Genomic DNA, 21,925 nt, shown 5'->3' on the forward strand with positions numbered 1-21,925 from the left:
GGGCGCCGCGAGCCGGCGGAAAATGGCGGAGGGTGGTGTTCCAGAGCCGGAGGAGCAGGAGAGGAGGTCTTCTAAGCCAGGGCCCCCGAGCGCGCGGGACTTACAGGTGCGCGAGTTGCTGAGGCCAGGGGTGCTGCTGCGGGCGGGGCCGGGCCGGTGACAGTGCGAGCGAGCGTGGGTCAGAGGCCGCTTTAGACCGGCTGAGCCCTTTCTGGACTCCCTCTAGGGATGGAATTGAGACTCCTGCTTGGGGGTCACTTCAGGGAAGTGCATTGCACCGTGGTGGATTTGGAAACAGATGCCCAAGTCTCTCCCGGGCGCACCTCGTCCCCCCTTTACCCCGTGTACAATGCACGAAGCAGCTGTTAGTTTGCAATGGCATTTTGCGGCGTCGGGTGAGCTTCCTTCCTGAGACTTGAGAGAAAGAATTAGTATGGACGGTGATAAATCCGCAGACACTTAGGAAGTAATAATGGGTGCTGACTTTTTCTTGTCTCAGTTGCCCTTTCTAACTTTATTATTTAAATGTAAAAGTAGTTCCTTTCCATCAAGTACCTTTTTTGGAAGGGGGGAGGGTTAACTAAAGCAATTCATCCTACACATGCGTATAAGGTGGTTGTGAAGAGTGGTCTCTAAAACAGTGCACTTAGAAATGGGGAGGGAAATAAAAACTTTGTATTGTTATAGGACACTGACTTAGTTGGCTAAATACCAGTGCACCAAATCTTATTGTTTATCAGATTCTAACATCACTTGGCTAATGCTTGGTTTTTTTCTGCCCTCTTATAAAATCATTGATAAAACTCAACAAATAAATCTAAGGAGCTGTCACTAAAAATAAATGTGATTGAATCCACAACCATTGACATAAGGTTGTATTTATAGCCACACTTTGATTCTACTTCTTTGAACAAACATGCTGACCACCTGCCATGTAACTTACTGCTAAGCTTTGGGAAATGCAGAAATAAATAGGACATCTAACCCATAGTCTGTGCTGGATACTGTGGAAAGTTATTAAATGAAATTGTAGGAGGCTACCAATTTAAGTAGGGCATCTAGATTGGGCCCAACAGACGAAAACAAAACAGAACTTAACTATAACTCAGCTTTGATTGGTTACATGTGGCCCTGTACCCACTTTACTAGTTAAGCTGTTAATGGTTGATTGACCAAGCAGTAGCTAATTAAGTTTTCTGTGCCTCCCTTCCAGTTTTCTATAAATGTTATAGGATCACATTGTTCCTTGGAGTTTTCCTAACCTGCTTTGGTTTTGGGAATCTCCCCTTCATAAGTTGTTTTGCTTGGCTTTATTTTACTAATAAGTAAATTCTGCTAAATTTAGTTGGTCTGAGGAATATCCCTTTTTAACAGTACATAAGTGTAAAAGGCATTTCTACCTTTTGGAAACCTTCATACTTTTTTTGGAGAAATAGGATAACATTTAATGATGTATCATTGAGGACTGAAAGAAGTAGTTCATAAGGTAGAGAATTTGGAGAATGAAGAGATCATTTTAATGTTAGATGAACTCGATAGTTCCAGTGCCTGTAGTTTTTTCAGTAGTAAATAAAAGCAAGGAACACACAGCTTCTATTTACCTCATCTTTTCTAATATAGAACTAAGGGCAGTGTGGGGTGTTGAGAAAATGGATTAGTGGCTAGATCAACTTTGGTTTGCATTTTGGTCCTGCCACTTCACAGTTGTGTGAATTTAGGAGAAGTGTCTTAACTTCTCTCAGCCTCATTGTCATCATTTGTAAATGGAAGGTGTGATAGTGATGGTGTGGGGTGTGGGGATTAAGTAATGCCGATGGAGGGACTCCAAAAAATCCCTATATTATCCTTGGGCTCAGCCCTTTTACTATGTAATCATTGTTTAGTGCCATTAAAGTTAAAATAACCTCAGACCCTTTTCTAATTTAAACCCACTTCTTTTTATGTGCACAGTGAGCACTTGCTACTTGGCAGATTACTTACATACATACTTAATCCAGTGGATTATTAATGATTTGAGATGTTCTGATGTTAATTTTGAGAACCTTCATTTCTCCCCTAAATTGGAAGATTCTTTTTTCATCTCCTATCTGCTTTATGGTAGGTAGGTCAGTAGGAATGTAATTAATTTATGAATGTGATTTGATATATCAAATACTGTATTTATTGATAATCTTTCCCTTAGAATCTAATTAGAATATAAAAAACTTGTAAGAAATTTAAAAATAATGAAAATGATGATTATATCAAGAAATGAAGTATATTAACAAAGGTTAAAATAATTGGATAATGTTCTTCCCAACTGGTTTCATGGACATTGATTACTTATGGATTGTCTTGTTTAATCTAGACCTGTGCAAGTGGCTACCCAGTTAAGTGCAGTTTTTAGTAGATTCTTCTTACTTCCCTCCAATTCCTGGGACAGGTTACCGTGGCAACAGGTTGGAGCAGGGCAGGTTCTTGATAACATCCCTCAGGGGACAGTCTCCAACTTCCCAGACTCACTCAAAATTGGCCTCCTAGATCCATCCTGACAGGATTTACCTATCTACACTGATTGCCTGTCTAATTCTGGCTTCATAATTATGTTCTGTGGGAAAGTTTGGGCTAGTACTATTAGTGACGAGAGTAAGTCTAAAAACATCTCTGCTGCTTACTAGTATTTCTGAATGTTTGCAAGATCTTTATGTGTTTTGGAGCCCTTCAGTTCATCCACACACAGGGTTTGGCTTTACAGTTCATTAAGATATTGTTTGTTTCTGTCGCAGTTTTCCTCCAGAATAAAGTCAAAAGGAAAAATTTTCTGTTCTTAATCCTTTGCTTCCATATTGAGGTTGGAATTTGGGGTAGAGGGTGGATTAGGGATAACCAATATTAAGGAATTGGATTTGAATTAATTTGGATGATCTTGATAATACTGTAAGTCAGGAAAGATTAAGAATGTCTAATACTGTGTTAAATTTGCTGCAAGTATCCTAATCATGTTGTATATCATTATTCTGTAACATTGGTTCTCAACTTTAGTGTGCATCACCAGGAAGACTTGTTAAAGCAGGTTGGGCCTTGCCCCAGCTTTAACTCAGTAGAAATAGAGTGGGACTAGAGTATATGTATTTCTCACAAATTCCCAAGTGATATTGGTGTAGCTATTCTGGATAATAAACCCTTATTACATCCTGTAGTACTTGTCACCATAAGGCTGAGAGTATAAGTATTGCTAATCTCTTGCTGTATACTTGATTGTCTTTAGTTACTTTGCTTCAGTTTTGCTTTTCCATTTTTTAATTTGTTTTGCTTCAGTTTTTAAAGTTTTTCACATATCAAATTCTAAAGGAAAGATTATTAGTACAGGTTAAGTATTTCCATAGCCTAAAATCTTGGGACCAGAAGTTTTTCAGATTTGGGATTTTTTTCAGATTTTGAAATTTTTGCATAGATTTTACCAGTTGAGTATCCCTAACCTAAAAATCTAAGCCCCCAAATGGTCCAAAGTCTAAAACTTTTGGAGTGCCAGCATGATGCACTCTCTCTGTATTATAGAAGCCTTTTCTTAAATTTTGATATTTTATTGTTAGTATGTTGGTATTGACAGTACTTCAATCAATTTTGATCAATTTAAAATAATATTTTGTTTTTGTGGTGTCATCTGCTATATCAAATATATAAATTACGCTTTTAAAATATTTACTAATGAATTTATGTTATATGATACAACATGGCATCAACTTCCTCTAAATATCATTTATTTATCTCTAAGTTAATGATATGTCATAAGTAACTAAACCTTTCAGCCAGGTAGACTCCTTACTGTGGTTATCATTTTCCCAGTATTCTTATTTTGTTAATATGTTTCACATTCCATGGAGGCAAAGGCATTATTTTATTTATTCATTTATTTTTCAGAAGGAAAATATTATTTGATTGGCAGCATTTATTCAGATTTTCTTAAAGCAGAAAACAAGGAAAAGAAATATAGCAAAATCTCAATTAAAAAAATATATATATCTAAATCTGTATCTCTGATTCATGTGTTAGTCTTTCAAAACGCAATGTGGATGGTAAGTGCCAAATAAGTACTATCTTAGAAATAGCTTGGGAATCTTAAAATGTAAGAACAAAAGTACACAATTACAGATCGAGAGCATCCCTAATCAGAAAATCCAAAATGCTGCAAAATCCTTAATGGTTTTAACACATGAGTTTTGGATTTTGGAGCATTTCAGGTTTTAGAATTTTGGACTAGGGATGCTCAACCAGTAGATTCTGTGCAATTATTTCAAAATCTAGACCTTTGAAGCCTAAAGCATTCTATTACAAGCCTTTCAGTTAAGAGATACTTAACCTGTAATGACAACATGATACTTCATATAAATATTGTTAAGGAGATAACATATACTATGAGGATTTAGAAAAGAAAGATATTTAGTTAAGAAAAAAAAAAGCTTTCACATAGGTTGTTTGAGAAGGCCCAAATACAGATAGCATTTGGCATCAGTGGGAATAGGAATAACATAAAAGTAATTCTTAGAGCTGAAATAATATAATCAGCTAAGTAGGAAATCTACCAAAGAACATCATTCTGAATGAAGAGATTTCAGGGAGGTAAAATTGCTGAAAACTTTACATTCACATCATTGTTCACAGGATTTTTTCCCCCTTTCCCACCTCTTTGTTTTTTTAAGGGTGGGATAATAAAGGACAATAAGCAGATACATAGGTAACACTACTGGAAGAAATCTTGGGAAAAATGAATCATTGATACAATCAGTGCAAAACATTTTTAAAATAATAATCTTTTAGGAGTGGAACCAACTTGCTTTGTGCTTTATGTACCTTATGAAATTTTTTATAGACATTTAAAGATTTGAGAACTAAGGCTAAAAGAGCTTAGGTAATTTGTCCACAATTACACAGTAAGCACCTAAATTAAGATTTGACTTCAGTTCTTTAAGATTACAAAGCAATTTATAATTTAAATTAGAAATCTAAAATTCCATGTTAGAAGTATGAAAATAGTTGTACTTGTGAGGGGGTAGGGTAGGGATTAAAAAAATTAGAAAAAGTAGAGCCTTTCATTTTTGTCTTTTACATATAATTTATAAGTCTACTACTTCCATCTTCAACAGGTTGGCTCTTCTTTTTGTACTGAGGAAAGAATTTAATTCATGGAAATGTTTTTCATATTTCTGTGCTTCCAAAAGGAGCACTTTATCAGTCTTGTTTGTTTTTGACCAAAAAATCCTAAGGACTATGGTTATGCTAGTTGTAATTGAATAGCCTAGCCACAAAGGACATTAAGGAAAAATTTTGAGTTATTGTCCAGATGTCAAAAGTGAAAAAAAAAAAATACTGAAATATTGGAAATACTGTTTTTGAATTCCTTTTCTAGAACAAATATAGTTTGTTTATTTCATTTTGGAGATATCCAGATATATATCTATAATGTATAATTTGGTAAGATTGCTATCTAACTGGTACATAAACCATATACACACACAAACACACTTAATTTATTTTCTTATTTCATTTTCAGAAACTCATTTTGCTAAATTTGATGAAATTTTATATCTGGTAGACTTTTAAACAGTATTTTTGAAAAAAATTTATGTGCTTGAAATTTGAAAATACCTCAATTTATTTTAGGAGGTCTGATAAAAAAGCCCATATTCATGTGAAACATTTTCAAGAATTCTTAAGGCTTCTCACTCTCCAGATAGCCCACTTTCTCCCTTGAATATGTATGCCTTACTTTCCTAAATAAGTCTTTGCCTCAAAAAATATATGTATATTAAAAGAATTGGAGAATTATGGAGAATTATGCAGATATGAATTTTTAAGTGAATTCTTACCTAATATGGATTTTGAAACTTGGTAATTGAAAATAAGCAACTACTACGACTTCATTTTGCATTTATAAATAGAATTTTGAATAATTTTATGAAATCACAATGAGTATATTTTGGAAGGGTTTATCTTTTGAAGCAACAGTCTTCATTTTTTCGTTTTAAGTCTTTCCCACTCAATTTCAAGTTAATATTTCTATCCATAAGTAATATAGGAGAGTTTATTTCCAGTGTTATGCTTTATAACAAGTCTGTTATTGTGTAGTTGGCCTTGGCAGAATTATATGAAGATGAAGTGAAATGCAAATCTTCCAAGTCTGATAGATCTAAAGCTACCATCTTTAAGAGCCCACGAACACCACCTCAACGGTAAGCTTTGTTTTAAAAAACTATAGCCCTTTTAAAGTTAGTAATCCCAAATTATTTTAAATGGTCTTGGGTTTTTTTTTTAAACTATGATTTCTTAAAATTAATATTATTACTATTCCTATTAATATTACTATTCCTAAAATTTTTATAGTCAAAATGCTAAAAGAAAATTACCTTAAATACCTGGTAAAATAGGCATCATATGAAATAATGTCTTGAATGCTGTTTTTCTTAGGCACAATGGTTCCTTTTTTTTTGAGTCATAGGACTCATTGAGGATCCAATGAAACCTGTGGGCCCTTTCCTTCCAAAGCAAAAATAATGTGTGATTTCATCAGATTTTAAGGGTTCATTTGTTTCTTAAAGCCCATCCGTGAAGCTGTCTTTTTGTTGTTCGTTTAAGGCTCTATAACTTCTAACTCTACTTCTGTAGTATCATGCTTTGTCTAATAAACTACCTCCTGGATAGTATTTGCTATTGCCAAAATCCCTGAACTATAAAGAGAACCAGCTGTGGAGACTTAAGAGATAAGAATCAACTATACTTTATTGCCATGAATATTTTCATTAACACCTTGTCAGTACTAGAAATCTTATCCCTGTGGAGAAACTTGAATTTAGTTATTATGTCTTATTCTCAGAAAGTCTGTAATTTTATCAAAAGTTAAAAAGTTAACTGGAAATCACTTTTTCTTATTTGTCCCTATACATTCTTTTTGTACGGGAGTTAAAAATGACATGTTTTTCTGGACCTGAGTAAAAATAAAAACAATATTGGTAACTTCTCTACCAACTTTTTATATTAAGAATTTGAAACCCACAAAAAATCAAAAGGTTAGTTCAACAAATGAATGCTGTATATAATTCATATGTATTCACTAATCATTACTATGTTAAAACATTATAGTGGTGCACACACACTCTCATTTGATTTACTCAACTATTTCAAAGGAAATTGTAGGCATCATGGCACTTTACCACTATGTTCTTCAGCATGCATCCTCTAAGCACACACATCTTTGTAACCTTACTAACGTATTATACCTTAAAATATTAACAGTGATGCAATGAGATATTGTCTTTACTCTTATACTTCTTACAGCCTTTTCTTGGGATTAGGATCCAGCCAAGAACCATATACTGATTTTGATTATTCCTATTTTGAATCTTTGAAGCCTGACCATTCTCCCTTCCTTTTTATTGTTTGTTTTTAGCTTGCCTACATAATCTAAACTTTATTACGTTGACTTTTTAAAGAGTCTAGACCAAATGTTTTATAAAATATTCCACCTTCTAGATCATTGTTTTCTCATGATTAGATTCTTGTTAAAACATTTTTGTCAAGACTACTAGATAAGTGATACTGTTTGCTTTTTATTATATTACATCAGGAACCATATAATTTCAAGTTTTTCCACTATTGGTGAATATGTTCACTTGGTTAAGGTGCTGACCACCACATCACTCCATTGTAAGGTACAGTTTTTCTTTTGTAATCAGCAGGTTGGTATCTTGGCATGGTTTGAATATCCTATCCTATCATTTAATTCTTATTTGTTACATATACGTATATACGTATAAACAACATAATTTTTATTGCTTCCTTAATATATGCATTCTCCCAAGTTTTAAAAGTACTGAATATATTTTTGTATGCCTAAGTTTTAATTATTAAATATTTGGTTTTTGCTTCCCCAGTTTGAATATATTTTGAATGACTTAATTTACTCTTGGTGTAGCAAATCCAAAATTTGAGTTTTTATAATAAAAGATAAAAGTATTACTAATTTTCTTGCTATCCTTGTATAATCCTTAAGATATTTCAATCCTTAAGATATCAGTGGTTTTACTTTTTTTTTTTTTGCTGACATGTTGTTGTTGTTAATAGTTAGATAATGTATTTTGTTTTGGTTTGGTTTTGGTGCTAGGGATTGAACCCTTATGGTAAGCATGCACTCTGCCACTGAGCTACACCTCCAACCAATAATGAGGTTTTTAAGGATTTTGTACCTCAGATTTTATCTCTAGAATTTTTATGTATTAAAAGGATAAACTCCCTTAAAAGGTGAGACTTATTACACTATTTTTAGTCACCTAAGATACAGTGTTTAGCAAATTATTGGCAATCTTTTTTTCTAAGTGATATTTTTCTAACACTGAAATATAAGCTTTCACATTCAGTATCACCATTTGCCCAGTGTCATTGTATTTCTATTGTTTATTTAGTGTAGAAAATATTGCTTCTGTGTCTACCTCCTTGAACACTGTTAGAAATCCAGAAGGTTATATGTTCCTTGTCATTTTAAACTAATAGATTTTCATTGTCTGAAATTTTAGACATAATATTTTTGTTTTTAGTTTATAAGAGAAGGTACATAATCCACAGAAAAACCTTCAAAATACAGTCCAACACCTACCTTAACATATTCACCCACAAAAATCTACATATCACACATAAAATTTAACTGTCCTCTACAAAGTTGTATTCTGGTATTGTTTTCAGAATTAAATGAGATAAATTGTATAAAGTGCCTAGTACACCATTGTACCTTAAAAGATTATTAGACTCTAGCTAGGTTTGGTGGTGTATTCCTATAATCCCAGCAATTGGGGAGGATGAAGCAGCTGGATCATGAGTTCAAAGCCAGCCTCAGCAAAAAAGCAAGGCACTAAGCAACTCAGCGAGACCCTGTCTCTAAATAAAATACAAAATAGGCCTGGGGATGTGGCTCAGTGGTTGAATGTCCCTGAGTTCAATCTCTAGTACCTAAAGTAAATAAATAATAAAGATTATTAGAGTCTAGGCAAGTAAAGAAGACAAGGAACAAAATTCCAGGCATAGAGGAGAATATAATCAGAATAACAGGAGAGATAGGAACCAATATTTACATGAGTCAAAAATAAGGTTGAATATTAAAAAAAAAAAAAAATGTTGGTTAAGTTCTTCATGAGTGTATGGCCTGTGCTCTCTCTCACACAGGGCCCCACATTTAGAGCCCTGTGCTTCATTTAATGCTTTACTGTTTTGAGAGCCTTAATAATTTTTTAATAAGGGACCTATATTTTTATTTTGCACTGGACCCAAGAAATTATGAAGCCAGTCATGGATATAGCCATATGATGGACATCCTGGAAAGCCAATAAATGAGTTGCATAGGAACTATGAGCCCTAGTGATATAACTTAAGTATTTGGGTAATTATTGAGAATTAAAGAGACTAGCAAAGGAGAGTATACTCTTATACAATTCATATTAATTTTAGTTTGTTAAAAAGTGCCAGGTTCATGAAGTTGTGATTCTTTTGTTCTTAGAACTACTCCTGTGAGTATTTCTGTGTGAATTGACACTCGACAGAGGAAGGCTTCCATAGGCTCTTGCTTGGGATAAACTTAGTACTTCTCCCTAGCACTGTTGGGATGAAAGTCTGCCTCACCCACAGCAGTTAATGGGGTTCTGCTAGTGTCTACTTGTTTCTAGTTGGATTTTTTCCTTTGACTTACAGTAGACTGAGAGTTGATCAGCTGTTCCCTCTATCCTGTTCAGTTTTGTATTTGCTAATTCTGAAAAAAATCTTGAAGGTGACCTCTATTCCTAGTCTCCAGTGCTGGGATAATCCCTTCCTATCCCATTATAGTATTGTTTTGTGAGTCAGTTCAGTGTGAATTCAGAACTGGAATGGAAGGTATGAGTAATTAAATATGTGAACTTTGATTGGCATCTTATACTATAAGTCTCGATGGGGATACTGTGGTTATATTTAATGAGATACCCTTGATTGAAAAAAATCTTGGAAGTAATCTTAGGTAAAGGAAATTTTTGTGTTTCCCCAGGAGCATTTATAAAGTTGGATGGGGATAAGTGCTACACAGAAAATACACTGAAATTAGTTAGTGCATAGAAAATACACTGGAAAAAACTGCACATGATCCAAATTATTTACTTTTAACACAGGAAATCATAATAGAGTAGGTCTTTTCAATCTAAAAATTTCTGAGGAATAAGTCCTTTTTGTATAGAATTAGATGTTTACATTGTGTAAATCTAGATATCTCTTCACTGACTAGGTTGCTACTAAGTGTGGATTCCTTGGTGGGGAAGACTAGCTTCTGATTGTAGATAACTGCTTTTCCTCACCACATCAAAAGAGCCTGATTTATGAAAAGAGGTGCATTTGATTAGCAGACACAGCAGAGGGAGGAAGCGAGTATATAATTTGCTAGGCTACATGGGGAACTTGCTGTCAGAATCTCTGCAAACTCAGTGAGAACGTAATGAAATAAGCCAGTCCCCAAAAACCAAAGGCCTAATGTTTTCTCTGATTTGTGGATGCTAACCCTTAACAAGGGAGGGTGGGGAGGTGAAGTTCATTGGATTAGACAAAGGAGAATGAAGGGAAGGGAAGGGAAGGGGAATGGGAATAGGAAAGACAGTAGAATGAATTGGACGTAACTTTCCTATGCTCACGTATGAGTACACAACCAGTGTAACTCCACATCATGTACAACCATAGGAAGGGGATCCTAATTGAAATGGGTTGTACTCCATTTTTGCATAATATGTCAGGATTACACTCTGCTGTCATGTATATCTAAAAATAACAAATTAACAAAATAAAAGAAAATATAGGAACTGTCTCCTATTTGATCTTTTCCTTAATCTCCTTTTAAAAATTAAATACTTCACAGGAGTCAAGAATGCCTCGTTTAAATAAAAGTTATTTCATGAAAATATGTAGCTTCTTGTAAAGTAGCTTATGTCTATTCTACATTTTTATTCATGAACTATACCATTTAAAGGTTTTATTCAGGTGAACATGAATATAGTGGTTTACATATTGTTCGACCATCAACTGGGAAAATTGTGAATGAACTTTTCAAAGAGGCACGGGAACATGGGGCCATGCCTCTGAATGAAGCCACACGATCTTCAAGTGAGGACAAATCCAAGGTTAGTGTTATTTCTGTGTCTGATTTCATTAATATTATGTGCAAACATTGTTTTTATAACCGTTTGTTTTAAATATTTCATTTTATGAGATTATAATCTAATAATGACTGAAAATTGAGGCAGTTTCTTAAATTTCTACATAATTTTTTACCTTTTAATTTGGAAATAGGTTCAAAGGAATATGCATGTACCTTTCATCTAGTTTTCGCCAATGATACCATTTTGCATGATTACAGTGTAAGATCAAAGCCAGGAATTTGCTGTGGTTCCATATCATTTTATCACTTGTATAGATTTGTGCAGTCACTAACACATTCAATAAAAGTTCTTCGTGGTGTTCCTTTTAATAATTATACCCACCACCTTCTCTCCTATCATCCCTAATCTCTGACTACTGCTAATCTATTTCCCATCTCCATAATTTTATAATATTCAGAATGTGATACAAATTGAATAATATATGACTTTGGGGGTGCATCCTTTTTCACTCAGCATAATCCCCTTGAGTTCCATCAGAGTTATTTTATATTTCAGTACTTTGTCCCCTTTTATTCCTGAGTAGCATTCTGTGGTATGGATATACCACATTTTAAGTATTCATCTGTTGAGGCTGTTTCTAGTTTAATTTGCATTTTCTTTTTCATGTGCTTATTTGCCATTGTCTTTGTTATCTTTCTCAATGAAATGTCTCTTTATGGCTTTTGCCTATTTTCTTTTGTTGTTTTTTTGTGTTTTAAGACAGGCTCTTGCTACATTGCCAGGCTAGTCTCAAACTTTTGGATTCCAGCAATTCTTTTTTCTGAGTAGCTGGGACTACAGGCATACTTCATCTTGCCTTGTTCCACCCATTTTCTAACTGAATTGTTTTGTTACTGTTCAGTTTTGAGAAGTCTTTATATATTTTAATCAATATGGATTCTTGGGCACACATATGGTTTGCGAATACTTTTTCCCCCACACTGGAATTTGTATTTTCTTCCTCTTAATGGGTTATTTTGCAAAGCAAAAGTTTTGAATTTTAAAATCCAATTTATCTTTTTCTATTATGGATCATGCTTTTGATGTCTAATTTTCATCTACCTTTAGGTATAAAGATTTTTCCTATTATCTAGAAAAGTTCTATAGTTTCACATTTTATATTTAAACCTATTGCCCATTTTAAATTAATTTTTACAAGGCATGAGATTTATATCAAAATACAGTTTTCTAGATGGGCGAGGTGGCACCCGCCTGAAATCCCAGTGACTTGGAAGGCTGACACAGGAGGATCCCAAGTTCAGAGTCAGCTTAGCAACTTAGTGAGGCCCAAAGCAACTTAGAGAGACCCTGTCTTCAGATGTAAAATAGAAATGATTGGGGATGTGGCTCAGTGGTTAAGTACCCCTGGGTTGGGTTCAATCCCTGGTTAAATATATATACATACATACATATGTTTTCCCCCATAAGGATGTCCACTTGCATTAACATTGTTTGTTGAAAAGGGCTCTCTTCCTTCCATTGCATTGCTTTAAACAGCTTTTATAACTATATCAACTGATACAGTATTGGTATTTCGAAGACTTCAAGTGTCTTTGTGCATATATTTTTATAATCAGCATTTCTTAGTCTATAATTCCTCCCATCAAAATTATCTGGGGACTTTTTCTAAACTACCATGTGACTTTGAGGCTCAATAGATTTGAGTTGTACCTAGACATGTGTTTTGAAAAAGCTTTTCTGATAGTTTTGGTATTCATTGTTGAGAACCACTATTCTAAATGAAACCTAAATTTTAGTCTTCATTGTTTGTCAACCACTTGAAATTCTCTTTCAATCAGGCCTTAAGGTTATTTTAGTTTATATCAGTTCTCCAATTCTGGAAGAAAAATATGGAATTGATACGATTTAGTTTATAGAAAAGAAAGCAATGTAATCATTAAAGACTCATTCAAGATATAAATGGTGATTAAAAGGAATGCTATTTTACTTCATAACTTATTTCTACCTCAGGAATAGAAGACCTTGTGGTAAGTACTACAAAAAAATACAATCATAGCTAACTTCTTATAAATGTGTGGAGCCTTTTTTCAAGGTAGTGTATACTTATTTATAAAATCGTTTCTTTGTTCTATAAAGCTCTTATAAGACATCATAAAATGTTTTCACATGTTTATACTTGAAAATACATTTCAGTGTATAAATGCATATCTTAGTTTTAGACACTAATGTTTTTGAGACAGACCTTAATTTCTTAAGTACACTTTTCTATAATAGAAGAATTTTATACTACTATAAAATTTTCCTAAGAAGTATGAACCAATTTGGTAAATTATAATTTATCTAGTTTTAAAATATCAAATGTTATAATAACACTTAGCTTAATATGTCTTGGTAAATTTTTAACTCACTTTCTGTGTATTTTAGTCATTTACAGGTGGAGGATACAGATTGGGTAATTCCTTTTGTAAGCGGTCTGAATATATATATGGAGAAAATCAGCTGCAAGATGTAGGTACAATAGTCACAATGAAACTGTATAGGCGTTTGCCTTCAGTACTATTTATTTTAAGATTTAAACTTAATATCTTTTGTTGTTTTTTAATTAACATTTAATAAACCGACCAATATGTGGTTTTCAGTCTCAATTTTAAGGTTTTTTTAATCTCATTCATGCCTGGACATAGAGATTCATAACTAGTTGAAAGCATGTGTAATTCACTGTCAGAATTAACTTACATGTATAATAATTATTTTAAATTATATTCTGTAATAGTAATACAATGAGCTGATTGTAAACATAGGACACCTAAAGTCATTCATTGTTTCTGTTGCCTTTGGAAATTTTGGAGTTAAAATTTCATTTTAAACATTAATAGTTCCTTGGGGTGTCACTAGAAGTTCAATCTTGCCTCTTGGCTTGAATATTTAAGCTTTGGAATACAGAAGAGTTTGGGTACAGGTGGAAGAGTAGTGTAGGAGTAGCAGGATGCCAGCTGGATACTGTCTTGTTGCTTTTGTTTTCTCAGTGTCACATGAGTAATTGTACTTCAAGTCCAGGATCCACCTGCAGGACCTTTAGTATTTGCAACCTTTGTCAATTTGATAAGCTAAAAATAAATCTGCTAAGCAAACACACAGGGTTTCATGTCTTTTAATTATGAATAAAGAATAGTGCAAATGGCTCTCTATTTAAATAAATAAATGGTGTAATATATTTTGAGATATCACATTTGAAACTTAAAACTATGGAGATGGGTTTTTTAACTTTTTATTTCTATGTCTAAAAGGTTCAAATTTTGCTTAAACTGTGGAGTAATGGCTTCAGTTTAGATGATGGCGAATTGAGACCTTACAGTGACCCAACAAATGCTCAATTTTTGGAGTCTGTTAAGAGAGGGTAAGATATTTTATTTATATTCTATTTGTTAGTTGGAATAGGACTTTTTAATTTTTATTTATTTTTTTAAACAGACTACCATTTAGTAATGCATTACTAGTTTTTAAGAATGGGCTACTGGAATATATTCGATAACTGACTACTGGGGAAATGCTTAATTTTTTTCTTTGTGGGGAAGGGGCATTGGATATTAGCCCCATTTTAAATCTGATTGAAACTGTGGATTCAACTCCAAGAACAAACATCTTAATGTAATAAGTCATTGTATTAATGAGCACGTAGCTGCCCATCTACTAAGCCACTGTCCTGCTTACTGTTGACAGGGTGACTCTCATTGCATGTATGCCTGAAATTCAGCACCTTATATTAGAAAGCTTTTAAAGTGGCATTACTACTGGCAGAAGATTTCAAAAGGTTAGTTTGAAGTTATAATTTGTGGAAATAAACCATACAGTGCTCTGACCCATCCAAAGAACATTGTAACTCACCAGCCCTTCTTGCTGAAGGATGGGAAATAAATTGATTTTACTATAATAAAAGCTCTTCTGCATTGTGGTTTCACTAGCTGATAATGGGATTATTATCATCATCATTCGTAGTGTAGAACTACAACTAAATGCATAAGATTGACTCTCAGGAGATTTAAAGAGCAGTAAGGGACCAGAGTAGATTATACTCTGTAGAAATTGTAGATGGAGCCTTTCCAGGTGATGAAACATGTTCAGGAAGGGTGGCTGAAGTGACTCAATTCTTTGGAGTTGAAGTGACCAAGACGGAAAGGCATTTGAGAAGATGAATTAGCAAAAGTTTTGAAATAAATTCTGCACAGATATTGTCGGGATACCAAACAAAGGCAAGATATGCAATAAACAGTATACTGAACTCACTGAGAAGGTGGGTAGCTGTCCTAAGCGGCAGTATATGATGGTAGCAAATACTCATGTATAATAGTTTAAGTCAATTCTATGGTCTCGAAAACTTACAGTCACTGGGAAGAGCTGGGTGGGGGAAGTGTATAGCTGCTAAGTGAAAACTAGTATTACTGTTGAAATTGATACTAATTTCAAGATGGTAAAAAGACATATTAATGATTTGATATTATGAGATTGATAAAAACTAATTTTTGCTAAAAAATAATCCATAAACTTTGTAGATTAATTTTCAGACAAATGCTATATTTAAGAAATTTTTAAATTTGAACCATACTATATCACCAAATACAAATTATTATCAAGAAAAATTTTAGAAAAGTCTCTTTGAAGAAAATGAATATCAGCTAGTAGTTCTTAACTATAAAAACTCATTATCTTCTTTTTATAGTATTTTAAATACTGTCTTCATTATCTTAAAAGAACTTATAGATCATTTATATTCTGCTTGTACACATTATTTCTTTAAAAAATGGATATATTATCTAAAATATATTGAAGAAATTAAGGAAAAGAGTTTATCACAATTTGTATTTCAGTTTGTAAATGCCCAAATATGAGCACACCATAAGCAGTAGACATAAGTTACAGCCATGTATAGTAGTTAGTGTATACTTCTGTGCAGTCTAGCACTTCTCTAAATGTGACAAGTATAAACAGAATAATGAGGTATGTGAAATCGTCAGCTTAATTACTACAAGTGACATTGCATTCAAGGACTTGATCAAGTTCCAGACAAAACAAAATGCAATCTTCCCTTGGTTTGTGTGGTAGATATGCCTGGAAATTTCAAAATATATTAATGAAACACCTCAACAAGTGGATTTTATTTGTAGGACAGAAGTAGATTTGGAGCTGAAACATAATACAGTGTTGTCATCCATGTGAATCTCTGTCAGGGCACATGGTAAATTTGTGGAACCCAAGACAAGTCTTTGTTGTGTAAGACAAGTGCCCCCATTGCCTGTAGCTCACATCTCCTGCACCTGATGCTGAATGACAGCTGTGCTCACCAGTCACCTAGTGATTCAGGAACACCTGTATTAGTTTTCAGAACTTCCTTCAGGGAGCTTAGAAGTAGACACTTAAATTAACAATTTGTCCTCATAGGAATTTTCTAATGCTAATTTAGCTATCAACTGCTGTCTTACAATTTTAAAAATTTGGTTGTCACAGTGATAGCCAAAACATTGCTTTGCTGAGAATAGCCAAGAAACTGTGAGATAAGAAAGAGCAACTTGGACTGATCATGGAAATTTTTATAAGTTAAAAACTGTTGTTTTTTAGTGTAGCTTATAATCGATAACAATAATCTCAACAATGTAGGTTAAGTTTTGAAAAACTTAAAAGCTTCCTCCCCACTCCTTTTTTATTTTTATTTATTCTTTTTGTTTGTTTTTAAAGAGAGATTCCTCTGGAGCTTCAGCGACTGGTTCATGGAGGCCAAGTGAATTTGGATATGGAAGATCATCAGGATCAAGAATACATAAAACCTAGATTGAGATTCAAGGCTTTTAGCGGAGAAGGGCAAAAACTTGGAAGGTAAAATTCCTACAATGAGAAAAATTCTTCTTTGTTCAACCAGAATTTTCTTAGAATAAAAATACCAAAATGACTTGGGCAGTAAAAACTGAAGTATGAAGACTTTACTGGTGGAATCATATATGCAGAAAGGGGAAATAACTAGGGAATGATATTGGCCAGATTATATTGTGTGCACATAAGAATATATAACAACAAATCCCACATCATAAGTAGTAGTTAGACATAAGTTACATTCTGTATAGTTATAATGCACTAATTAAAAAGAGGGGGAGAGAAAACAATGAGTCAAACATGCAAATCTGATATTACTAGCAGGCAATATTTAGTAGCGATTATCACATTCCTGGTCCTCTAGGCACTTTGCATGCATTAACTCAGTAACAACTCTTTGATGTAGAGAAATATTATTATTCCATTTTGCAGATGCAGTAGTTTTCCTTAGGTGATTGAGTTGCTCATGAGCTTATGGGATTCAAACCCTGACACTCTGCAGTCTATACTTTTCACCACTACTCCTTGTTTCAGATTCCATGGTTTCAAAGGAAAATCATAAAGAGTTGTCAAATAGATAAAACAGTGTATATCTTACATCACAACTTTAAACATGCATATCTACCCTAAGTAACCAATAAGCTGTGTTCCTGCACTAAATAGGAGCAGTGTGCTTAGATGAGTGGTTTCTAATTGTTAGAGATGTTGAACATTTTTTTAATATATTTGTTGACCAATCATATGGCTGTTAGTTCCTTTGCCCATTTATTGATTGGGTTATTTGCACTTTGGGGTGTTGTGTGTGAGTTCCTTATACATACACCAAGGATTAATGCTCTGTTTGAGGTGCAGGTGGCAAAGACTTTCTCTCATTCTGTAGGCTCTCTGTTTACATTCTTCATTGTTTCATTTGCTGTGAAGAAGCTTTTTAGTTTGATTCCATCCCATTTATTGATTCTTGATTTTACTCTTTTTTTAAAATATTTTTTTAGTTATACATGGGCACAATATCTTTTTTTTTGTTTATTTATTTTTATGTGGTGCTGAGGATTGAACCTAGGGTCTCACACGTGCGAGGCAGGCGCTCTACCGCTGAGCCACAACTCCAGCCCTTGATTTTACTCTTGTACTTTAGGAATCTTGTTGAAGAATTCCTAAGCCAACATGATGTAGATTTGGGCCTGCTTTTTCTTCTAGTAGGTGCAGGGTTTCTGGTCTAATATGAGGTCCTTGATCCACTTTGAGTTTTGTGCAAGTGTCTAATTTCATTTTGTTACATATGGATTTCCAGTTTTCCCAGCACCATTTGAAGAGACTATCTTTTCTCCAATCTATACTTATGGGGCCTTTGTCTAGTGTGAGATGACTGTATTCATTTGGGTTTGTCTCTGTGATGTTGCACCATTGGTCTTCGTGTCTGTTTTTGTGCCGATACCATGTTGTTTTTGTTACTATAGCCCTGTAGTATAATTTCAGGTCTGGTATTGTGATGCCTCCTGCTTCACTTTTCTCAATGAGGCTTGCTTTGTCTACTCTGGGCCTCTTATTTTTCCAAATGAATTTCATGGTTGCTTTTTCTATTTCTAAGAAGAACATCATTGGAACCTTAATAGGAATTGCATTAAATCTGTCTACCACTTCAGGTATTATGTCCATTTTGACAATATTAATTCTGCCTGTCCAAGAACCTGGGAGATCTTTCCATTATTTAAAGTCGTCTTCAATTTCTTTCTTTAGTGTTCTGTAGTTTTCATTGTAGAGGTGTTTCACTGCTTTTGTTACATTGATTCCCATATATTTTTTTCAGGCTACTGTGAATGGGGTAGTTTTCCTAATTTCTCATTCAGTTTATTCATCACTAATGTGTAAGAACACAATTAATTTACATATGTTAATTTTCTATCCTTCTACTCTGCTGAATTCATTTATGAGTTCTAGAAGTTTTCTAGTGGAGTTTTTGGGTCTTCTAAGTATAAAATCATGTCATGAGCAAATAGGGATAATTTGAGTTTTTCTTTCTAACAGGAACTTTATTACTCTCTGCATCCAAGTCTATTCATGTCTGTATGTACCCTTCTCACCTTCATGGAATTTGAAGAAAAATGTGGTTTTCCTCCTATTTGAGAGAATTAGTACCCTCATGTCCTTTCCTCTTATTTGCCTAGAAATGTTGTTTCACCAATTAACTTCACTTTCTTTAAAAAAAAAAAAAAAAAAATTTTAATGTGAAGCTTAAAACATTAAACCATTATGTAAAAATATTACTATGGTTTGATCAATTGAATGACAAACATAAAGTTTTAAGTAGCAAATAAGTGTGACTTTGAAATCTCAGTAGTAAATTTAATTTTCTAAAATGGTTTGTTTATACCATATCTTCATCTCATCCACTGTTTATCTCTGATTCTGAGCACATCTTTTGATCTGTGACTCACTCCTTTTTGATAAAATGATATGGGGGCCTATATGATCGTGAAAATTCGTCCATGCCTGTTTCAAATGTTGTTCACATAATTTTATTTTGACATACACACATTTTAAAAAGAAACACATGATCATTCTTTCCCTACGTGGTTTCCCCATTCTGTACTTTCATGTTTTAGAAGAAGCTTGTCTGATTGGAATTTCTTAAACACAAAACATTAGATTATAGAAGTATCAATCTGAGGGAGTTTTATATCTTGGAAGCAAGCCCAAAACATTCCTCGTTTATCAGTAGGGTTAATGGGGCTAGCTTTTCTTTCCAGAGTTGTCCTTAGGATAATAATTTTAAAGTCCAGAGCTCACCTTCAAGTAGTAACAAATGCATAAGATCATTGAAATGCCTTTGTATCCTAATGAATTTAATCTTTACAATAATGGTGCTCTTGTCTCTTTTACCAACAAGGAAACTTGGGCACAGTGAGGGTTAGTGACCTGCCCAGGGTCACACACCTTATCAGTGGCAAATTATAACTAGGTAATCTGACTCCAGGATGTATGCTGTTAACCATTATGTAGCACTGCATCACAGCATGATTTAAAGGAAAAAATGTGATGTTGATGATGGTGGTAGATGGTGTTAATAATAATAATGTATGTAGCTGATTATTGGTGAGGTAGAGAAGGTCCTTAGCATTCTGCGTCTTCTCTTTGATTTTCTTCCCTCTGCTTTGGGTAAAGGACACTGGACTATTGGTACAATAAACCAGCTTGGTCATGCAACTACTTAAGTCCTCAGTTCCAAACTTGAGGGAAAATTTTTCTTAATGTCTGGTCATTTATTATAAATTGTTATTTTTTTCTTTTTTGTGTGTGCCATATATAGTCTTAGTTTCTAAAATCTGTGTTAGGAAGTTGCTAAAGATGGGAAAGTGTTAGCTAAAGAAAGGAAAAGTGAGTTGACTACCTTACTGTAAATTCTGAGAAACTTTTTGAATAGGAGAAAGAGGTTTGATGAGTTTGGTTTTATTTTGCTCTAAAGCTCAAATGTTCGTAGAACTTTCATATAAGAAAGTAACTCATAAAGAATCCTTCTAAATCTCAATATTTTAAAATAAATGTTAATACTCTGAAAGAATCCCCCCAAATGAGAGAATATTGATTTTATTTTTTATAAAGAATTTGGCTTCATTTGTTCTAATTATAACCAAAAGAGCACTCTATTTTGACATAAGCTTTTTACTTGTAATGACCGATCATCTTTTTAGCATTAGAAAGTAATGATAATGCTAATGTCACTAGTAATCAGGGTCAGATAATAAGATGTTCTAAGAAACTTCATTATAAATGTATCACCATGAACAAAAATATATTCTTTCTTAATACTTGGGTTTTTCTTTTTTGCAAAGCAGTAACTACTGAAATCAAATATTTTTAAATAATACTAGCCAAACAATGTTGTTTAATGCTGTTAGTATGTGCAATAATAGCTACCACCTGAGACATTGTTTCTACACGGCATATTAAGGACTTACTGGGGTAATATGCCTTAGTAACAATATTATCTTCCCCTCCCCATTTTATAAAGGATAGAACTAAATTCAAAGAAAGTGACTTACTCAATTTTACATAATTAAAAGCTGAGATTTGGAAAAAAGTTTATCTGTCATTCTTTGACATCAACTCCAAGTTGCTTTGGTTTCTAACTAAACTATTGTGCTAAACAGTCTGTTGAAATATCACAGAGATAAAGATGCAAAGGATGCAAACTTAGGTTTTTGAGAGATTAGATAAATAAATGAGCATCATAGGATCCCAAAGAATTTTAATATAACAAAAGAGATTGAAAGAAGTGGAGGAAACTAAAATAAAATCACATTCTTCTTTGTCCAAAAGTCATATGAGGGATAACTTCAGAATCAGCTATAGATATAAGTATTTATTATCTTCAGTTAGTCATGGCTAATATATTCAGTTGTGTTCTAATTCTTAAATTCTTCCTTCTTAGCCTTACACCTGAAATAGTCAGTACACCTTCCTCCCCAGAAGAAGAGGATAAGTCAATACTTAATGCAGTTGTTCTTATTGATGATTCAGTGCCAACTACAAAAATTCAAATCAGGTTAGCAGATGGAAGTCGTCTGATACAAAGATTCAATAGTACACACAGGTAAGCTTCTTTACCAGCCAAGTGTCTAGTTTGCTGTTACTAAACTAAGTAACACTGTATGCAACTTGAGTAATACATAATATGACATTCTGTAGCTTCACTTTCAAAGTAAATTTTTGTCAGAAAGAAATATTTGAAAGGATAAAAGCTGCTGGGCATGGTGGCACTTACCTGTTATCCCACGGTCCTAGGAGGCTGACACAGGAAGCCAGCTGCAGCAACTTAGTGAGACCCTCAGTAACTTGGCAAGACCCTGACTCAAAATGGACTGGGGTTGTAGCTTAGTGGTAGAGCACCTGTGGGTTTAATCCTCAGTACAAAAAAAAAAAAAAAAAGA

General features: G+C 33.7%; 1 protein-coding gene across 4 annotated transcripts in view; it reads left to right on the plus strand.

The window, feature by feature from the left end:
* Ubxn2b (UBX domain protein 2B) overlaps positions 1–21,925 on the plus strand; it is a 28,233-nt gene continuing 6,308 nt past the window's right edge. For 2 of the 4 annotated variants that reach the window (XM_048782935.1, XM_015485811.2), the window contains exons 1-7: positions 7–106; positions 6,106–6,209; positions 11,006–11,156; positions 13,560–13,643; positions 14,423–14,532; positions 16,866–17,003; positions 21,427–21,588. In XM_048782935.1, the coding sequence (XP_048638892.1) occupies positions 23–106; positions 6,106–6,209; positions 11,006–11,156; positions 13,560–13,643; positions 14,423–14,532; positions 16,866–17,003; positions 21,427–21,588 (833 nt within the window). In that variant the 5' untranslated portion in view covers positions 7–22. Of the gene's footprint in view, positions 107–6,105; positions 6,210–11,005; positions 11,157–13,559; positions 13,644–14,422; positions 14,533–14,855; positions 14,947–16,865; positions 17,004–21,426; positions 21,589–21,925 lie in introns of all 4 variants that reach the window. The other 2 variants (XR_007340547.1, XM_015485812.2) reach the window with 2 other exon arrangements.

Source organism: Marmota marmota, unplaced genomic scaffold (genome assembly GCF_001458135.2).
Source record: "Marmota marmota marmota unplaced genomic scaffold, marMar, whole genome shotgun sequence".
Taxonomy (NCBI): domain Eukaryota; kingdom Metazoa; phylum Chordata; class Mammalia; order Rodentia; family Sciuridae; genus Marmota; species Marmota marmota.